At 37.7% G+C, this 24010-nt stretch overlaps 1 protein-coding gene across 1 annotated transcript; it reads left to right on the top strand.

Annotated features, from left to right (window-relative positions):
• Positions 1 to 18313: 18313 nt before the first annotated feature.
• uts2r5 (urotensin-2 receptor 5) lies at positions 18314 to 21161 on the top strand. The gene has a single exon (XM_047808032.1). It carries the CDS (start codon positions 18740 to 18742, stop codon positions 19787 to 19789), a length of 1050 nt encoding a protein of 349 aa, XP_047663988.1. The 5' UTR covers positions 18314 to 18739; the 3' UTR covers positions 19790 to 21161.
• The last annotated feature ends 2849 nt before the right edge of the window (positions 21162 to 24010 follow it).

Below are 24010 nucleotides of genomic sequence, written 5' to 3'. Positions count from 1 at the left end.
GTTTGATATCCTGCTCATGCAAGTCGTCGCATTTGATCTCCGGTACCTTACATTTGTTGGCCATTTTATTAGGTACACAGACAGTGGCTCTCACCACCATACTGGGGTCCTTACTTCGTACAGAAGCAGTGGACTGATGCTGCTGCATTTTTATTGCAAAGAGGTTTATCATTTACTTAGCAGATGACTAGAGAAACGTTAATTGTGACATTAATAACGACTAAAAGGAGTATGTCACAATTAACCTCTGCTGCAGGCTACTATCTGATATCCCTGTTAAAGACCATGTACAAACGGAAGAGTTTGAATGTTTACCCGACAAATTTAAGCTCAAAATCTGCACAAATTTTCACTCCGTTTCGTTCTAGACTTTGAAATATTTAGGAGAGGAAGAAGCCCTTATTTTGTCCCATAGATTTTACAACACAGTGAAATTCTTCCTTCATGTATCCCAACGTAGAAGTTGGGGTCAGAGCACAGGGTCATCTATGATACAGCAACACTGGAGCAGAGAGAGTTAAGGGCCTTGTTCAAGGGCCCAACAGGAGCAGCTTGGATGTGCTGGGGCTTTAACCATGCTTAAAATATTTAAGCATGGACTTTAAATGGAATTCACAGTGTACACATTATGCTCAAGATAACACTTATTTCCCCTTTTTAAGGAAACCCTTGATACTAATCCGAACACTAAGTGTTTATTATCTCAAGTTCCCTGAGTGTAAACTTCATATAATCACATGTACAAGTCTTTATTAGACTTGAAGCTGCCAAAACTTGCCACGGTTCCCTAAGGATAACACAAACACACACAAACAAGCTTTGGACATCACTGGCACAGATTTTAATTAATGTCATTGTCCAACAATAAGCAGTGCACAAACTGTCCCTGTAAACTCAGCCCACTCCCTGCACGCTGTACACCAGACATTGACTGACGATCACTAATCATGATGAATATACAATTTTTCTATTAAATCTAATGACCATGATACAAGAAGGAGACATAATGAGGTTCATTGCTTACAGACTGCTGTGTTTCAGGTGCTGCAGGATATCAGTCCCGTGCTGAGATACACATGCTATAATATTTCTCAAGCTGAGTTTGGAGACTTTAAACAACCCAGATGGCAGGTAACGGTTTTCGGTTTCTGGAGTTGATCGATGGTTTACAGGAGAACGTTCTGAGGATCATTAGCTTACAGAGGTCTACTAGGTCGAATGTTACTGGGAGAGATGTGCTCTGGTTTGTCTTCATTCCTGTAGGTATAGGTGCTCTACTGTAGCTGTATTTTCTTTAAGCTAAATGTTTAAACAAATCATAAAGTAATGCCAAAGCAAAATCCAGGAAGATTTATTAGTTCCATCCATCCATCCATCCATACAGAGTCACAGAGAGTAAGAACCTGCATTCGTGGGCTTTTCCCCTTAAAATTAAAGAGAAGATTCTAGTAAAGTTATTCATAAAGCGTCTTAACCCTTAAAAGAGCTCATAAGGTGTTAGGAGGAGTGAGGAGGACGTTCCGGTATCAGAAAGATGAAGAAGGAGAAGAAATGTGTTGTGTACAATATTTAATAATGATAGTGAGTTAATAAGATGATACAGATTAGATGGTGTAGGATTATTGTTGTGACCAATCATATTAGAGATAACATGATATATATTTATATATATATATTCTGCCACTATGTCATTTAAAGATACACTAATTTGTCTCTAATGTGTCAGGGATTGTTTACATTTACATTTTCATTACATTTATTACATTTATAACATACAGATGTTAGATCATCTCTAATCTGATCGGTCACGAACGTAATCCCTACATGATATACTGTAGACTCAAATATCTTAACCTAGAGAAAGCCAAAGTGAAGGTTTATTTATAATACACAGATTTTAAACACCTCCTTATTATTTTTTTTATTGGACCAATCACAGTCTTCAAAAGAATTACTGTCACCTAGTGACGAGTTAAGCCCCGCCTCCTCTCTAAGATAAACGTTGTTGTATTTTCCTTGTTCAGAGTTGCACCGAGTTTGGTCCTGAAACACACTAAAGATAAGATTTGCATTTTGACCTAAATCAGGAGCTCTCTGAGATCATCTTTAGAATATTTATGAATACAAGCCCTGGTGGTGTGAGGAAAACTAACCACTTAACCACAACACCGGTTCTGTATAATAATATATAGAAATAATAATCTGTAGTAATAGTTACTGGCTAATTTACCACATATACTTTTCTCTCTGTCCAAGTCGATAATCCAAGTAAATCAAATCCAGACATTGCAATATTGAGCAATCGAGTGAACTGACTGATGTGACATCATAACGAAAGTTTTATGATGTGTCTCAAAACGATCTCCTTTATTGCTTCATTATATTCTTAGTTTAATAAGAACTTCCAGAATATTCTGCCTACTGTGCTGAAAGTCTAAACCCATTCCAGTCATCCACTTCAAACCAAAAACCTGAAACAAAACCAGCAGGAAGACGTCCGTGATCCCATAAACAAAGAAGCTGTTACTTCATTTAGAAGAAATACTGAGTAGATGGAACCACTGCTTTGTGAGTGAGTGGTGTGAGTGTGCTTTGGCAATATATATATATGATATATATCTGAGGTTTTAATTAATAGCATTAGTATTGAGTATGATTTAAGAAATGTTGGGTTTGTCTCAAGGAAAGAAATGCAAACCATTTTTTAATTATTTTCCACATTTAAACAAACTGTCACATTTCTCTACGTATAACACATTCATCCCTAGTAAAACTCCAGCCCCTGCTCTGGAATATATCTCTGCCTATAATAAGCTTTGTTCTGTAGACAGTTTGACAGCGAGATGCGTGGAGGAAAGGAACCAGACCTGTAAGCTGTGCCAGTTTCTTCACCGGGCTTTGAAAACTGGCTGATTAGTTGCCATTTTAACCTCATCACTGTGCATGAAAAGTGCAAAAAAAAGTATGCCAGAGTCTCTTTCAAGGTAAAACCGCCATCGATGACGCAAAATCATCATCAGCGAGACAGTGGCTTTGTTTATTTGTTAGAATTCCGTGTGCTCGAACTTGAACTGGAACTGAAGGGAAATGAATTTGATCTATTGCTGGATTTTCTGCTGGAATATTAGCAAATTAATAATGTTAATTAATAATGTTCCCAGACGCTTTGAGCCTCGAGACTGGTGTTAGTTACAGCTTGGATTTTGTAAGAAATGAAAAGCAATGTCCTTGACTGTCTGGATGGGGGTTTTAAAAGCACACCATGAGGATTTAGTGCATAAACTGTCTATCAAAAAGCCTGTATACAGCACAGGATCCAGCAAATTAGACACATTTGGGGTTTCTGAGAGAGACGTAGCACGATGCGGTACCGTGGTGCTTCATTAGTAAGAGAAGTTTCAAACACTCAAGTCATGGTTAGAGGACCTTTAAATGTAAAATCCAACCTCATGAATCATGGAGTTTTTCTCATAACATCATCTTGGGCACATAGCTGCTCCGACGCGTGTGCCAGAAACTAGATACAAACCGGCATCAGTTAAAGTTTATATACACCATAAATTCTAATAAATGAATAACAGATCTCAGAGAAACATTCCTGAGCAAGTGTTCAATAAAGTATCTTACAGGCACAGATACTACGGGGTGAACACAAGGCAAATAAATACATTTTTAGAAATGAATAGAACAATTATTTTCTTCTTTATTATATAATAATAAATATTTATGTTTATTTATTTATTCATCAATTCATCAGACTCATTATTTATATTTTTTATGAATTCGTCACTCATGATTTACATTTATTTATTTATGAATTCATCAGACTAATTATTTATATTTATATATTTATTTATTTATGAATTCATCAGACTCATTATTTTTTTATGAATTCATCAGACTCTTTATTTATTTATTTGTTTGTTTGTTTGTTTATGAATTCATCAGACTCATTATTTATATTTATTTTTTTAATGAATTCATCAGACTCATTATCTATCTATCTATCTATCTATCTATTAATTTATTTATTTATTTGCTTGTTTATTTATTTGCATGTTTGTTTGTTTGTTTGTTTATTTATTTATTTATTTATTTGTGAATTCATCAGACTCATTATTTATATTTATTTATTTATGAATTCATCAGCCTCGCGTCGTAGTTAAAGTTAGCTCTTTGTTACGTCCTGATGCCTTAACTGATCATTAGTTCATCATCAGCCTCGTGTCTTGTATTTAAGTCAGGTATTAGTGCAGGATTATTCATGTAAATTGAATTGAACTGAATTGAATGGATCTTATTTCTTTAGAAATGAGACTCTAGCTGATTTTTGTATATTATTTATATTTTTATCTTTTTAACCTGTAGACGATGTTTATATACGTACATACTATGTTTAGGAGAGATCCTGTAACCGTGACAAATTCCTTGTGTGTGTGTGTGAACACACTTGGTGAATAAAGATATCTTCCCTACTATTATCTGGAACCAACAAAATCCAACAGATTTTCTGTTGTTCGCGGTAAGCAGATTTTCTCCTTAGCTCTAGCTTGGCTTTGTCAATCTGGTATTGCTTCATCTTAAATAGTGCAGTCTGAATACAGTCTGAGTCTGAATACTACACAAAGCTCTAAACATGAAGTGTTCTGAAGTAACTTGTGTCTGTTCCATTCAGCACGAGTCGCAGTCACAGAGCAGGAGAGACGCGATGACTGACAGGACGATGACAGATGAAAACTTTTGTTCCTCATTTTCACACACGAATGTCATTAAAACGAGTATGTCACACACCCCTCACAGCCCTGCTCCTACACCACTGTATGTGTATTGCACTGACACACTTACACACCTGATTTCACTTCTAAAAAATGTCATTTTTCTCATTAGAAGGCCGCCTAAATGTTTGCCAATTGGCTGTTGTAATTTAAATAGTCATCTTAAAATAATTTATTTGGACAAAACATTCCAAGAAACAATGTTATTTTCCATATTGTGAACTTTTTTATGTGCACCTGTTTCAGTTAAATTGTTTTGTGTTCCTATACAACATATGGGCTCCTACTGTATATTGTTCTTGTTCCATCGATCACATCGCAAGCCGTATCTCTCCTGCCCCTTATTTGGGATGCTTTTCATGAACTGCCCCCATGACAAACTAATTAAACAGCCCTGTCTTACATCATCTGCTCTGGCTACCTGGAGCATCCAGGATTTAGTACAAACTCCTCCTTCTGACCTTTAAAGGCACCCACAGCCTTGGACCTCCTTATCTATCTGACCTCCTCCATTGTCACTTCCCTCGAGTCCTCTGAGACACGTTTACTCGCTGTACAGTGTTCCCACTTTCTCCTCTATGGATGGTAGAGCGTTTACCATCATCGCTCAAAAACTTTTCATTCCTCGAGACCTCTGAGCTCTCTCTTAAAATAAAACACACTTCGAATTTCCCTAACAGCTGGAATACTTCTGTCCTTCCTCTTCTCTTTGTCTTATTCTCTGTCTTGAACAATCTGCTTGCTATCTGTGTTTGTTTCTGGTTGTCAGTTTTATTGTTGTTTATTTGTGTTCTCTTAGTTGTTTATAATGTTGTTCTATTTCCAATAGCTTGGGATGTGAGGTGTCCTTGAGCCGTGGAAAGACGAGAGAAATTAAATGTATGAATTCAATTCGGACATTATCTCGAGGCGGCTTTAGAGGAATATAAAAATGTAGAATAAAAACAATGATGTTTGAAATCTAAATATATATTTATACTTTATTATTATTATGATTATTATTATTACTATTATTATCATTATTCTTATTATTCTTATTCTTATTATTATTATTATTATTATCAATATCAATATTGATATTAATAGCAATATTAATAATAATAATATTGCTATTAATATTACTACTACTACTACTACTACTACTACTACTACTACTACTAATAATAATAATAATAAAAAATAATAATAATAAATTAGCGTATTAATAAATAATTAATAATGTATTTCTCCATAGTAGACGGTAAAATAGACGGTTTGGTTCCTGGTCTTCAGATGATCATCAAAAATCAGGAGTTTGTTTTGTGTTTTTAATTTTTCCTTCATTGTTTTTTTTTTTTTTTTTTTTGCTGTTTTATGTAATAAACCAACACGGTTTATCCAATTTATCCGTGTGTCCTTTCTGTTCTAGTTGTTTTTCTTTTTTCCCACACATATTAATTTACTGTTCATCCAAAATATTTACTGCAATATCTGTTCTGGCTTCTGCAAAATATATTCCTTCATGTGAAGCTGAAAATATTACCAACAAAACAAGAGAATAAAAAGTTTGATTTGGGAGAATAAGTCTCTCCGGGAGAGTCAGAGAAAGGTAGACGTGTCTCCCTGAGTTTAGCAGTTTCAAATCCCCTTTTATGACCCTTAAATTCCCAGCAGGCTTCTGGCCATGATGTGTACTGCTTCAGCAAATCATCCGTCTTCAAAGGAAAGCTCGAGTAAGATGTTTGTAGCATGAAGTTGTGCTTGTGCAGTAGATGAGCTGTTCGAGCTTTGGTCAAATAATTCACATTCAAAAGGTAGAGATATTGTTGTGGTGCCCTTTCTTATCCCTGAATGCTTATAAAGGTCTGATTTATATGCCTAGTTTATAGAAGAATGCTCATGTTTATTCAGAATATAACACACGGAGGCTTCAGAGTAGAGCGTTGCAGATTTGGCCGACCTACAAGTTTCTCCCATCTCATTATGATCTCTGGAGCTCAACCAGTATGAACTTCAGGTTCTCAGACACCTCTGTTTCCAAAGACATTCTCCAACGATTGCTCAGAAATAGTCCAGGGCCTGTATTCATAAATATTCTAAAGATGATCTCAGAGAGCTCCTAATGTAGGTTAAAAATGTATTACCATGAATCTTATCTTCGCTGTGATTCAGGACCAAACTCAGGGCAACTCTGAACAAGGAAAACACAACAACCTTTACCTTAGAGAGGAGGCGGGGCGTTACCCGTTACTAGGTGACAGTAATTCTTTTGAAGACTGTGATTGGTCCAATAAAAAAATAATGAGCACGTTTAAAATCTGGTGTATTATAAAAAAAAACCTTCACTTTGTCTCTAGGATATTTGAGTCTACAGTATATCGTGTAGGGATTACGTTCGTGACCGATCAGTTTAGAGATGTTCTAACATCTGTATTTTATAAATGTAATAAATGTAATGAAAATGTAAATGTAGACATCTCTGACACAGAGCAGAAATGTCATAGAGACAAATTATACCATTTCTGCCTTTATGGCATTTCAGCTCTGTGTCAGAGATGTTAGTGTATCTATAAATGACATAGCAGCAGAATATATAAATAAATATATAATGTTATCTCTAATATGATTGGTCACAATAATAATCCTACATCATCTAATCTGAATCATCTTATTAACTCTATCATTATTAAATATTGTACACAATACATTTCTTCTCCTTCTTCACCTTTCGGACATTTTCTCCTTTGCTTTATGAATAACTTTACTGTGATCTTCTCTTTAGTTTTAGTTGAAACACCTACATTTTACTAGGAGAAACTCTTTACACTGAGAATTTTTATGAATACGGTTCCTGGTTGTTTTATTTAAGACTCATGGACTTCACTGTGCTCTTGGAAACCTTGAATGCATCAGAATTCTTTTTTGGATCCTTCCTTAGATCTGACACTTACCTCCACAATCCTCCATCGGTGAACAGTTCATTACTTCACCAAGATCGGAATTTTCTGGTCATGGAGTAAGTTTAATTTTTGATCATATATTACACAGATATAGAAGTGAAATGATTATTTTCACTCAACGATGTCTATTTTCACCCCAGATGAGGATGGATCTAATTTCTGTCTGGTTCTTCTAAACGTTTCTTCCTCGTATTGTCTCTGGGAGTTTTTCCTCATCACTGTCACCTCTGACTTGATATCTGGGGATAAAATAAAATTTAAAATGTATAATTTGTATCCTGAATTTATATATTAATGAATGTGAAGGACACAAATCCCAGAAGTGACAGCAAGCTTATTTTGTACTCTTGAGCCTGAAGTTTCCTCTTCTGGGGAGTTCGAGCTTCTGGAAAATGACAATGACAAAATAAATTCTTCACATCAGGAGTGTTTTGCTTAATTAATTGATGAAGCCACTGTAATCATTATCCTTCCATATTATATTATAATTGAATAACAGTGTTGTATTTTGTACAGGAGATTAACTTGTTAACGTTGCATCCATTGATTCCACTGTGTTTTATTACTGACACGTCCCCAAACTCCAAACAGCTCCAGAGCTCAAAGATAAAGCCAATGCAAATCCCAATAGGAATTTTATGAAATCTCATCTGAATTGAAATCTCAGTGAAAGTGATCTGAATATTATACAGATGTGTGCTATAAAGTCTGTTTTTGGAGCTATACTTTAGTTTCAGTGTTTTCCAGTCTAAAACTGTATGTGTGCTTTAATACATTAAACATCTAGTGTTAGGTCTGGCTTGGACTATTCCTTGCCTGAACACTAAGGGGACATTTTGGCAGGTTTTGTTTTGTCTTGTGCCATGTGCTTTTGTTTTTTTTTTGTTTTTCACGTGTATTAGCCCGCTGATCCGCCTCCGCAGACATGTCCCTTGTGTTTCGATGACTGTTCTCCCAGTATGTACCTGTTGTCTTTTGCTTGTTGTTTGCTGAGTCCTTGTGTTTTGTTGTGTCTCCTGGTTTCTGTTTTGGTTTGTTTTTCTCTTGCCTTGTTGTCCCTAGTGTTTTTCATTGTATTTGTAGATATGCTGGTTTCCATAATAAACCCCTTTCCATGTTATCCCTGCATCTTGAGGTCTAGATTTTATCCCTGAAGACACCCATGATTTCTGACATCTAGTGAGAAAAATCTGAATCATAACATCATACTGTCTTTCAACATTTGGGAAATGACTTACAATCAGTTTAAAGAAATGAACTTGGTGTTTCAGAGCAGAAATGGGTTTGATATCAATGTTTACTGTGAAGATGGAAACATCTGTGTGGAAAAAAATGAACTGGTTTTTCTTTTTCTTTTTTTACTTTTCTATGAATATCTTGCTCTTAGTAGGTTAGATAAAAAAAGAAATACTTAGAAATCAACACAAACTCTTAAACCCCCTGAGGGTCTACGTTCATACGAGTTATTAATCACCACTATGGAGTGTGACATGACAAAGAAATTCAACATGGACACAACAAAACACAAGTAAATTCCAGTTTTTGACTTCTGGAAAAAGAGATAACCCGGGATGCCTGGGACTGAGAGGGAATTTTTTTCGAAATTAGATTTTTTTTATTCACGACAGCTGCTACAGAGGGAGATGAAGCATGAACGGTCGAAATGAGGACATGATTGCTGCCTCGGTTTGGACGACCCCTGTGCATGCTGTTGTATTTATCTGCTCGGGAGCTCCTTCAGCTGAACTGAATAACTCTGTGGAAGTAAACAGACCCATAAGGTAAAAATAAAGCTTCAGTTTTTCAAACAAGCAATTTTTGCTGGTGTTGTGGAAGCAATCAGGACATCATTTATTGTTTCAGTGTTACATTCGGACCGCACAGAGAGCTAATGGTTGGAGTTACTGCTCAGGATAAGAAATGTCTGTTTAAAAAAAAATACTCAAAGTAAATTTCGTACTTTTTTTTAATTGACACTTATAGTCACTCAGAGTCTCACTGAGGAGAACATTTTAGAATACAGGCCTAATCCTGATAAGGGTTTGTGTGAAGTGTTTCCAGCAACAAAAAAAAAAGATCTAATTTATTAAATTATCTAATCACTAATCATTATTAAAAATAAAACACATCAGTGCAAAAATTGTCATTCTAATTTATTGTAAATACTGTAATTGTAATTAGTTTTTTTTAGTAGAATCTTTAAGCAGGCATTAAAATACCCACCCCCACCCCCCTCCCCAATTTTTTTGGCTCGCTTTCATATTCCTGTTGTTGAATACAGACGTAGAACTTATGATTTCAGTAACTAATACGTTTGTTTATTCTATTTTTTCATTTGTTTCAGTCGTGTTTATAGGGTAATACATCTGCCCTCTGCTTCTGTCACCGAGCCAATGTAAAGAAGGACATGGAAGGTGAACGATGGAGATTGTAACATAACCAGGAACTGCAATGCAATCAATAACGTCTCCGACTTAAATAACGTTTCTCTGTAGAAGACAACATTAAATATGCTGATCCCACTTACTACCATGCAGTACCAGGGGAAATGAGACTGATAATCGATGTAATATTTTGGCTGAAAGCTGAGGATTTACCTCCGTAGGTCACTTCTTGTAATACTTGGTATGAAATGTGTGGTTTCTGCAAAGAGCAGAGGATTTTTTTTTCTTATTCTTGCACTCGCCCTGATGCCTGACATCCATGCTGTTTCCTGTCCGTTTCTAGGATGTTAATTAAAAAAAAAAGAGAAATGGCTTAATGTATTTATTTGTTACTCCAGAGCACCTATGACTTATAGTTTAGAAAAATGTTCCATTTAAAAACACTTGCTTCATTTATTTTTCTTTTATAAACAAAGGCCTGTGTCAGGAATGGTTCTATTAAGAAAAAGGAGAAAGAATAGAAAATGCTTTACGTTTAAGAGTTCGTGTGAATTTAAAGCTTTAAATTCGAGAGGAACAAAGATCACGTGTCTACGTTTGTGTGCTGGGGTCAAAAATTGTTCATGTAGGACCTTACAAGGTCCTGGAGATGGCACGATATAAATGTTTTATCTTCAGAAAATAAGACAGACACTGAAACCTTGAGCATCAGCTGATACTGAAACTGTCTGATGCTGTTTTCTTTAATAACTATTAAGATTTAAAAGATTTCTTTATTCGCAGTTTACTTTCTTACACAAACCGCTTAGTTTGTAAATAAAATAAATCTAATTACATATAATGTATAAATATAAAAGTCAATAGAATATATAATTATATATAAAATATAATATATAATTATTTTTTCCACATTCGTTCATTCACTCATTTTCTACCGCTTATCTGAACTTCTCGGGTCACAGGGAGCCTGTGCCTATCTCAATAGGCCAATTTTCCAGAGATGCCAATCAACCTATCATGCATGTCTTTGGACCGGGGGAGGAAACCGGAGTACCCGGAGGAAACCCCCGAGGCACGGGGAGAACATGCCTGACTCTGACTCAACCCCACTGAACACAGACTGAACCCCAGACCTCCTCACTCTTACACCATCAGTGTCTGATCTCACTAATGCTCTTGTAGCTGAATGAACCCAAATCCACACAGACTCACTCCAACATCTAGTGGAAAGACGTCACAGAAGAGACGAGTGAATGAGACATAATTTTCACGTGTGATGGAAAGGAGACTAAAATAGTAAGAGACATGCATGATTATGCAACTTCTGTCATTTTAATGTCATTAAAATCCACATCCAGTCAGGGTACACAGTAAGCAGCAGGAGTTAATGCCCCTTTCTCAGCTAATGATTAGAAATGAACTGGCACAATCTCATCAGTCTCAAAATCTACCTCTGTTTATTTGATTAACTCGATTTTTCATCCTTGTTTACTCGGCACCCTCCTTCAACTGTCAAACTGATGAACTGCTTGTGATAAATATATTTAATTATATGCACTTATGTAAAAAAACTGACTCATTTCTATAATTATGCATTTTTTTAAATAACGTGTAGGAAATTCTGAGTGTTTAAAAGTTTTCACTAAGGTCAGTCGTGGGTCAAGTGTTTAAGGCTCTGGGTTGAGTATTAGGGTTCAGGCCCCAGCACTTCCAATCTGTCACTGTAGGGCCCTTGATCAAGGCCCTTAACCCTCTCTCCTCCAGTGGTGCTGTATCATGTCTGACCCTGTGCTCAGACCCCAACCTCCAACATTAGGATATGTGAGGAAAGAATTTCACTGTGCTGTGATGTCTATGTGACAAAATAAAGGCTTGTTTATTCCTCTAAATCAGATGAAATCTGCAGAATCATAAGAGAGAGTTGTCTATTTTACTCGAGTTTATAAAGAGACAGAGAACAGTCTCCGTTATCAAAACGACACTGACAGCTGAATTAAAGACTTTTTAATAATCCTATTCATTTCCAGAACCTCTACTGTCCCCTTTTCCTGATTATCCGGTTGCATTAAAGTGTATTGGTAAGATTTTCACCAGAAGATTCACCAGAATAATGAATACAATGACTGATCCGGTAACATCGACCTAAACACGGCTAGGCGTAATCGATAAGCAGTAAATATAAAGCGCATTTTGCCGGGACTTGAATATAAGTGGTTGTGATAGCGTGTAATCAATGACAACCTTACTGTAAACCTGAATCCTCTGAATAAAGAGAATATTAAGGATCTTGAATTGATCAAGAGATTAGATCACTATTGTAGGGGTGATCGTGCCTTTTCGGTAGCTGCTCCCAGACTGTGGAACGCGTTGACTGTTAGCATTAGATTTTCTGCTTCCATATCAGTTTTCATAGTTAGGTTAAAAACATACCTTTTTGAATCAGCATATGGTCAAGGATGAAATTTTATTGTACTGTATTGTGTGCTTGTGTTCTTCTCATTTTTTTTATATCTATTATTGATATTTTATTGTTTTTTTTTTTTTTTGCATTGATCTACTGGTTTTTTTTTTTTGCACACTGGTCAACTGGTGTTGTGTGTAGTTGTGCTATAGAAATAACATTGCATTGACATTGATCATCATGGAGGAGAGTCCAGGATTCACTCCAACATCAGTTGTTACAGGAAGAGACTCTGTGCTATTGTGATGTTCTTTCTTGTGAAGAAATTGCTTTTGTGCACTCTGTGTCTTACAGATTATTATGATTATCTGTCCACAGGAGATGAAACACACCACACCACAACACAACACACCACAATACAACACACCACAACACACCACAACACAACACACCACAACACACCACACCACACCACACCACAACACAACACAAACCACAACACAACACACCACACCACAACACAACACAACACAACACACCACACCACACCACACCACAACACAACACACCACAACACACCACAACACAACACAACACAACACACCACACCACACCACACCACACCACAACACACCACAACACGCCACAACACACCACACCACACCACAACACAACACAACACACCACACCACAACACAACACAACACACCACACCACAACACACCACACCACACCACAACACAACACAACACAACACAACACACCACAACACACCACACCACAACACAACACAACACAACACAACACAACACACCACACCACAACACACCACACCATACCACAACACAACACAACATAACACACCACACCACAACACAACACACCACACCACACCACAACACAACACACCACAACACACCACAACACAACACAACACACCACACCACAACACAACACAACACAACACAACACACCACACCACAACACAACACACACCAACACACCACACCACACCACACCACAACACAACACACCACAACACACCACACCACACCACAACACAACACACCACAACACACCACACCACACCACACCACAACACACCACACCACAACACACCACAACACAACACAACACAACACACCACAACACACCACACCACAACACACCACAACACACCACACCACACCACAACACAACACACCACAACACACCACAACACAACACACCACACCACACCACAACACAACACACCACAACACACCACAACACACCACAACACACCACAACACACCACAACACACCACAACACAACACACCACATCCAACAATCACAACACAACCCACAATTCCACAACAACACAAACACACCGTACAACCATACCACCACAACACATACCACAACACAACACAACACTAACACAACACAACACACCACACCACATACCACACTAGACACCACAACACATACACAACCTAGCAACGAAACGACAACAACACACCACACCAACAACCACAACAACAACACAAACACACCACCACAACACAACACAAGCTACAACAGCACCACACCACAACACACCACACCGACACACACAACACAACATCCACAACAACAGCGAACACAACACAAGCACACCACAACAACACCACAAACATCCAACAGCACCGACACACAACAACACACAAGCACAACGCACACCACACCACAACACACCACACCATACCACAACACAACACAACACAACACACCACAACACAACACACACCACACACCACACAACACAACACAACACAACACACCACAACACAAGACACACCACACAACACACAACACAACACACCACAACACACAACACACAACACACCACAACACACAACACACCACAACACACCACCACACAACACACCACAACACAACACACAACACACCACAACACAACACACAACACAACACACAACACAACACAGCACAGCACAACACAACACAACACACAACACAACACACACCACACCACACCACAACACAACACAGCACAACACACAACACACAACACACACACACAACACACACCACAACACAACACAACACAACACACAACACACACCACAACACACACCACAACACACCACACCACACATTATACACCACACCACACATCATACACCACACCACACCACACCACACCACACCACACAACAAACACCACACCACACCACAAAACCAACACCACACCACACCACAACACAACACAACACACCACACCACAACACAACACACCACACCACAACACACCACACCACAGCACAACACACCACAACACACCACAACACAACACAACACACCACAACACAACACACCACAACACAACACACCACAACACACCACAACACACCACACCACACCACAACACACCACAACACACCACACCACAACACACCACAACACAACACACCACACCACACCACACCACACCACAACACAACACAACACACCACACCACACCACACCACAACACAACACACCACACCACAACACAACACACCACACCACAACACACCACACCACACCACAACACAACACAACACAACACACCACAACACACCACAACACACCACACCACACCACACCACAACACACCACACCACAACACAACACAACACACCACACCACAACACACCACAACACAACACAACACACCACAACACACCACAACACACCACACCACACCACAACACACCACACCACACCACACCACAACACAACACACCACACCACAACACAACACACCACAACACAACACAACACAACACAACACACCACAACACAACACAACACACCACACCACAACACAACACACCACAACACACCACAACACAACACAACACACCACACCACAACACACCACACCACAACACAACACACCACACCACAACACAACACACCACACCACACCACAACACACCACACCACAACACACCACACCACACCACACCACACCACACCACAACACACCACATTAGTACCTTCTGAGATTTAAACATATGTTTTAAATGATGCTCAGTGATGCTGCTCGACTGGTCCCACCATCTCTCAGGGTCAGATGTAACTATACTCTTAGGGTGAAGACCCACTAGTACCTCTTCATGAAAAACATAAACTAGCACTTATGTTCCCTGTTTGATTGTGAATATATAATTTGTATATTTAAAAAAAATTAGGCCGATGGTATCCTAACTCTGTGTCAATGTAATTCACCGATCAAGACTCGGACGTCTCCCAAAATGCCATAAATGTAAACATAAAGTAAATGTTGATATCAAACCCATTTCTGCTCTCTGACATGCCCTAAGTGTTTCTTCATAAGCCTCTAAAAGTACAATTGTGTGTAAGGTGATCATCTGATACTGAAAGTCCTGACTCATTTTAGATCAGATTCACAGCCAGAAAAGAATTCTTTTGTTTATACTGATTGAAAATGTCCCATCAGTGTAGACCATGCTGTACGTAGAACTATATATAAGAACTATATATGAGGAATAACATATACATTCAGTACTATTTCTATTTCCTATTTTCTCAGCTGACTATGAGGTAATCCGTACTGATGCTTCGCCATCCTGTTTTCCCACCTGGTTGCACTTGAGGATCTATTTTAAGACTTCATAGCCCCACACCTGTCGTGCAGAGGATTCTTCCATTTCAATCCACAGAAATCTCCTGCAGGTTTAGAGCTCGCTTTGCTGTCCAACGAACAGAGCTCACACTTTATCACGCTGTAATATCGGAAATCATTCGTCGTGTAATTAACTACTGATTTTATGCCTAAAGTGTATCTCATGTCATGATTAAAGTTTAAAGAAACATTCCTTCAAGATGTATCATCATCATCATCATCATCATCATCATCATCATCATCATCATTATCATCATCATCCCAGGGCCCGTATTCATGAAAATACTCAGTGTTGAGTTTCTCTTAGTGAGGAAATGCCAAGAAAATTCAGTTTCCCCTAAAAAGAGAAGATCCCAGTAAAGATAAAAGTTATTCCTAAAGCATCTTAACCCCTAAAAGAGCTTATAAGGTTATAAAAAGGTAAGGAGTAGTGTGGAGGACTTTTAAGAGGATTAAGAGTTTCTGTATCAGAGGAGAAAGTGTCAGAAAAGTGAAGAAGGAGAAGAAATGTGTTGTGTACAATATTTAATAATGATAGAGTTAATAAGATGATACAGATTAGATCGTGTAGGATTATTGTTGTGACCAATCATATTAGAGATAATATATATGTATATACAGTATATATTTACTTCATCCCGATTACAAGCAATATAAACAGCATATAAGGTTAATATTTGCCCTTTATCTTTATTACATCACATTTTTTAATTAAAGTGCTACTCGGTTTTTTTTTGTTTTTTTAATAAAACGTAATAAAAAAAAAAGAAAATCAAATTTAATCAAGTTATGAATGGAAAAAAAATCAACAAATTTACAAGGAAGCAAAGTTTTTAAGGACGATTGATGTTTATGAATATGGGTCCCACAGACCAGAACAACATACAAGGGTTAAATATCTTAACATACAGACAAAGTGAAGGTTTGAATCACTCTTCAAATAAGATTCGTAGTTAGATATGTTTAAGCTACATTAGGAGCTCTCTGAGATCATTTAGAATATTTATGAATCCAGGCCCTGGTTTTTAAAAGAACAGGAAGCCAGTTGAATGGAGTAAATGTTATCTGTCACTTGAAAATGGTCTTTCCTGATGGCGGATGTGGAAAAAGATTACCCTGTGCCATTGATTCAAATCGAGCCATGCCTTTATTTATGTCTGGTTTGAGTAATGAGACAGAAATGCCAATTGGCCAAAATAAAGGTCCAATTAAACACACATGGTCCTCACATTAGTAAAGTGTTGCAATTCCTGTTTGCTTCTCCGCTCAATTACGATGTGTCCGTAGTTTAAAAGATGGTTGTGTGAGCTGGTCTGGATTTCTTCGAGTCAAGCTGACAGCGTTAATAGTCGATATGGAGGACAATTTCATTTCTATTTCCTGGTGGAACTAAAGGCATTTCCATTTAATCATTCTGTAATCTAAAGTGCAGTATCATAGGGCTGGAAACAAGCTCCATGATCAGCTAATTCTATCATCATGCATCATATTTCACCTTTCTGATGTAGCTAAAACCCAGAAACCTTTAAGACACGGTGTGGTATTATTAATATACACCTTGTAAAATAATACAATTTGTAATCAGATAAATGATCCTGTAAGACCTGCTGTGGCTTCCCCCTGACAGACGATATCATGAGCATGAAAACTAAAATAAATAAATAAATAAATAAATAAATAAATAAATAAATAAATAAATAAATAAATAAAAAGAACTTAGGTATGGTGTTCATATGGTGTACTACTTAGCTATGGTGTTCGTTCCCTAGTGAGCTAATTTATTGTCCAAACAGCCGTGTTAGATATTGAAATCAGATTTCGCACTGATTGCTGTATCGGTGTGCGTTTCATCATGGAAGAAAGAAAATAAACAAAATTTCTCGGTCTGAACCATCAGGTTTACTCTGAAAGTTACCACAGCTGTTTACCCCACCATAGAAGGGCAAGAAACATCCAGTATCTTAGATAAGGGCAGCTTTAATGATGGAAATGGTATGAAGAACCCTCATGAGGAGGGTGCGTGCATGCATGCGTGTGTGTGCATGCGTGTACGTGTGTGAGTGTATGTGCATGTGTGTGTGTGCGTGTGTGTGTTTGTGTGTGTGTGTGTGTGTGTGTGAGAGAGAGAGAGAGAGAGAGAGAGAGAGAGAGAGTCTCCAAAAGCGCACACGCACTCAAGGCACACATCAGAGCTGCAAGCTGCAGAGAAGCTCCTTCTCTTCAAATCCTCAGCAGGATTTTAATCCGTTTCCAGCTTAAAACCTGTGGAGTTTTGCTTCACCTTGTTTTGGGAGACAAATATAAATACAGGAGACACTGAGAAAATTGTTTGGAAGTAAAATGCACACCAGGACCTTGTCTGGAAAGGTGAGCTGGAAACATTTTATGACAGCTGTGTGCTTTCTGTTCTGACTCGAGGCTCATTCTGGCTGCTTTCACACTAAATCATTATTTCGGATTTTTTTGTGTCCTTATTAGCATTGTAATATACAATGCTTCTTGCTACACTTCTTCCACACACATCAGCATTTTCTTAAAGCGTTGCTACTTGTTAACATCAGCTATGGGGACACGCGTGAACGACTCAAGCGTATTTGTCAACGGGTCTTTGCCTTTTTCTGAGACCCCTGTGATCTCTCAGGACATGCTAATAACGTTTCTCTTAGGTGCCCTCCTGGCTCTGATGTTTCTAGTGGGTACTGCTGGAAACGTGTACACCCTGGTGGTGATGAACATTGCGATACGAGTGAGCGGCACTATGTACATCTACATCGTGAACTTGGCATTAGCCGACCTTCTCTACCTGTGCACTATTCCGTTTGTGGTGTGCACTTACTTCGCAAAAGACTGGTATTTTGGTGACATTGGCTGCCGCGTGCTCTTCAGCCTCGACTTCCTGACTATGCACGCCAGCATCTTCATGCTGACCGTGATGAGTACGGAGCGCTACGTGGCCGTGCTCAGACCTCTGGACACCTTCACTCGTTCCAGGCACTACAGACGCACAGTCACCTGTGCCGTCTGGCTCGTCTCCTTCGCTCTTTCTCTCCCCACCATGATCATGATCGAGCTCCGGACGAGCCTCCGAGACGGGCTTGAGAAGCGGATTTGCCACCCCACCTGGCAGATGACTGCCTACAAAGCCTACCTGACCATCCTCTTCAACACCTGTATCCTTGCACCTGGATGCATCATCGGGTTCCTCTATCTCAAGTTAGCCAGAACTTACTGGACGTCTCAAACCAAGGTGTTCTCCACCTCCAGAGTTTCAAGCAGGACTAAATGCCACAAACAGAAAGTACTATACATGATCTTCGGTATAGTTCTTACGTACTGGGCATGTTTTGTGCCTTTCTGGTTATGGCAGCTGCTTAGCGTTTATTATTTCGAACATGAGAAGCTCTCTCATAAAACGATGGTTTGCGTGAACTTCATTGTGACGTGTCTGGCTTACAGCAACAGCTGCATCAACCCTTTTCTGTACACGCTGCTGACCAGAAACTACCAGGAGTATCTGAGAGACAGGCAGAAGTGCAGCACTGGGTTTAAAAAGAGATTCCATCGTTCATCTCAGAGGTCTGTGTCATCTGGGAGTCACCAGTTTACACTTTAATGCCTGTAAGAAAACACTGAAGGTTTTTATGCGCTGTGAACCTTATTTCTATCGTAGCTGACATTCTGATTGGAAAGAATTTTCTGGAAATTAGATGACATTTTAAAAGAAAGGAAATGACCAGACCAGGAAAAGAAAAAATAAAACCTTTACAGGATGAACCACAGAAAATAATAGGTGTTTAATATATTTTGGGTTTTTTTGTTGTTTTTTTTAGAAAATGAGACTGAGGATTAGGTGTGATCTTGGATGAAGCTTAAAAAGAAAATTGTAATATTTCAGTATTTTAATGCAATCAGGCAAAATACTGTGAGTTGTTTTTATAACTTGCCGGGAAACAGACATAACAATCGGTGTGGAAATTTTAAGACGGTTTGGATGTTATTCAGATGGTTTTTTTAGACTATAGCTTAGAAAATGTCTCCTTTTAGAAATGAGGTACTAATCCTACAGTTTTCTACTCAAAACAGAGAGTATAATACTGTGTACAGGTGAAGTGTGTTTGTGTAGCTTTAAATTTACATGCTTCCATGATACCTAAAATACTAAACGACTGATTTCCGGAAAATTAAAGTCTCTGATACTCCTGTAACTGACGACATGTGAGACGTGACCAACATGTGATCACGTCTCAATAACAATATTAAGGCTCCATAAGCTACTATTACACGGCGTCCAGATATACAGACATCAGAGTTTTACGTGTCCAAGAGTCGAATTGTGCGAAAGGTTATAGACTGTAAAATTATAGCTTTTTGTATGATTACATTATTTTATTAAACCTAACAAAATTGATTTAAAAGATCCAAGATGGAGAGAATGTTTTTTATCTGCAAAAGAAGAACGGTAAGAATTTGTAGACATGGAGAGTTGGAAAAGAGTGACATAAATTTCAAAAAGAATTCAGAAAGAAATCAAGAACTTCATTGTATTACAGTATGTCGAAAACAATTAATGCCACTGTAACTAACTAAAGCTAATGGCTTAAAAATACACTGCTTTTCACTACTAACTGAAAAAAATCATACATTTTTGTTTGCTGCTTATTAAAACCGAAGAGAGAAAAATCGGTCTCAACATTTAAATATATATTTTTAAGAGTCCAGTGAGATTCGGTTGTTTTTCGGGTGTTAATTGGTTTTGCATGTTGTTCTCTATTGAACTTTTATTGCCTTTTATTGAAAACTGTCACAGTTTGTTGTAATACTCACATGCTTTAAAAGTGTTGTTTTCTTGTGCTCTTTATTGCATGAAGCTTTCATTGGACATTGGACTGTTCTGTATACATAAGCACAAAATCTTCAGTCAGAAGATTTAGATCTGAAACTGTAATGTTCAAAGATTGGTTTTTAAACATGTTTTATTTTTTCCTTTCCAAATCTGTCTTCTGTGCTTTTGCACCTGAATCTAATAACATTAGACCTTCTGTGGTGTGTAAAGTAACAAATAAAAATAAAAACATGTATAGTAATATATACAAAAAGTACTTTTTGGTTCCAGTTATTATAATATCTTTTGGTACAAATGCACATTGGTGCTGTAGTGATCTTAAAATATAAAATATTCTGTTAAAAAACAAAAAACAAACAAACAAAAAAAACTCATTCCTGTACACTTCTGCTGAACAGATTCAGTTGGAAAACATTTCATCGTCTCTTGTCAGTGATTTTGTTTTCGTGTACTTGAAGATTAATACCAGGCTCTGGCTCACAAATGATCAGGGTGATTAGCATCAACTGTAACTTTCACTCACACATTTACAGCCATGAACTGTCTTAATAATATATTAGAATAATAGTTAATGCATGTCAAAAATATCTTACAGTGGTACTTTAGCACTAATCATGTTCATACAGTGAGAATTCTTCACTCTGATTGGTCAGAAGGTGTCAGAATAGGTTTATCTGAATGATTTCTATAGTAAGTGGGCTTGTATGGTTTGTATAAAGGTATATATTGGTGTGTGTGTGTTTGTGTGTGTGTGTGTGTGTGTGTGTGTGTGTGTGTGTGTGTCTGTGTGTGTGTGTGAGTGTGTGTGTGTTTCCTAAGGAGGCATTCGTCTAACACTTCAGTTAAATTTAATCTTATTTGAATTGCGGTTTAACTATAAATTGTTAGAAGATTTACAAGCCAAGCCAAGCCAAAGTTGACGGTGGTGAAGGAAAAACTCACTGAGACAACACGAGGAAGAAACCTGGAGTGGAACCAGACTGAAAAGGGATCTCATCTGGGTCACACCAGATTCATTTTTATTCTATAACTCTACAGTATATATGGTCAAAATATATAATTATGTAACCAGGAAATTGATTCCAGTTTAAACATGGTCTATTTTTGTTGAAGTGAACAAAGGAATTGTTCACTGATGGAGACTTCTGAGTGTAAGACTTCTAAGTGGCCTCATTCATAGTAAATGCATATCTCTGTAACATTTATGGAAGGAATCCTTCTACTACAAACTCCAGTTTCATGACATGACAAGCTGTGGTGTTTGTCTTGTTTTGTTTTGTTTTGTCTTGTTTTTTTTTTTTTTTTTTTTCTTTTCTTGTTTTGTTGTCTTTGTATTGATTTTTGTTGTTGTTGTTTTATTTTGTTTCTGTTTTTCTTGTTTTGTTTTTTTTCTTGTTGTTTTCTTTGTCTTTTTTGTTTTATTTTGTTTCTGTTTTTTGTTTGTTTTTATTCTTTTGTTTTGTTTAGTCTCATTAAGTGAACTTCTTTTTCATCTCTTTTATTACTTTAATGATAACTGTTTATTTTAAGTTTAGAATAATGAATGCACTGGTTTGAAAAATGAAGCGTAATATACTTTATAGTCTTATAGTAACTTTTGAGTCGAGGTCTTACAGGAGAGATAATAAGAGTTTCAGCTGCTGTAATGTAAGTGATGTAGAAAATGTAACAATAATTATAGACATTAATAGATAAATGTGAATAAAAAATGTTTACTTATTGGAGCAGCAAATGGCTGCGGTGTAAACAGAATAAAACACCTCAAGAATTTCTGGTGTTGATAAAATAAGTCTGTTTTGCCTCAGACCACATCACAGCAGCCTGTTATTAATGATGTTCATGCCTTGTCACATTTTATGCCTGATTTATTCATAATTAGCATTTGTATCACTTGGAATTAATTATGAGCGTGATTGAAAGCTACAGTGAGCGAGAAGTATGAAGCGAAATCCTTTAAAACTGTTGTCTGTGTCAGCTTGTAAGCACAAATGTTTACATTATGGACTTTTCCACAGCCTCATTAGTGCACTATGTTGTGTTGTGTTCCTGGGAACACAAGTGCAGTTAAACTAGACTGTTGTTTCCTTTACCTAAGTGATCCAGTGTGAGCTGTGCCAAACATGTATACACTCGACAGCCTCTCCCTCACACGCACCTTTCGTAGTGTTTCTTGTCTTGTTTTTGCAGGTCGTGCTGCTCTGGCCTCTTCTTTCCCGGACGTACGGCGTAAATTATCTCAGAAGCTTAGACGAGGAGTTTGTCTTCTGTAACATCATAAAGAATAATATCAGTGATCACTGCACTGACCTCGGGGCAGTGATTGTATTTTTTTTAGGTTTTTTTTTTTTTGCATTTAAAGGTTCTGAGAACGTTTCTGGACAAATTGGGTTTGACGTTAGTACCAAACAGAGATAACACAGAGGAAATGGATGAGAGTAATTGTTTCGGTCCATGCAGAACAGACGCTCGATTTTTCCATGGGAATCCTGCTCTTTGTGTGTTTATGTGATACATATTACTGTGAAATGTGAAAAGGGGGAACTTGAAAAAGCGTCTAATGATTTCATTCCCTGTGATTGTTCGAACAGATGGCGTATTATTTAATTGTGCATTTTTTAAAACCTCAGAGATTTCCTGTGCTTTCTAAAAAATCCCACTATCTCTCCTTCTCTTAGGGAACATTGTGTGTGTGTGTGTGTGTGTGTGTGTGTGTGTGTGTGTGTGTGTGTGTGTGTGTGTGTGTGTGTGTAAAGGGGAAGTTGATTTTTATCCCATTTGAGCACTTTTAATTATCAATGGATGGATGGATGGATGGCTGGATGGACGGATAGAGTAATTACTGTAGATGCTTTTTTTTTTAGGACAAGAGCTGAGAGTAAAGCCGTATTCTCCTCAACACATCTCTCCATCTCTCACGTACTGCACATGATTATGATCGAGTACTCGAGAGATCTATCGTTGCTTCACTCTTTTATAGAGAGGACATTTAAG

This window comes from Tachysurus fulvidraco, chromosome 24 (assembly GCF_022655615.1).
Source record: "Tachysurus fulvidraco isolate hzauxx_2018 chromosome 24, HZAU_PFXX_2.0, whole genome shotgun sequence".
Classification (NCBI taxonomy): Eukaryota; Metazoa; Chordata; class Actinopteri; order Siluriformes; family Bagridae; genus Tachysurus; species Tachysurus fulvidraco.
The sequence above is the reverse complement of the archived record's forward strand: the minus strand, read 5'-3'. Positions and strand labels throughout refer to the sequence as shown.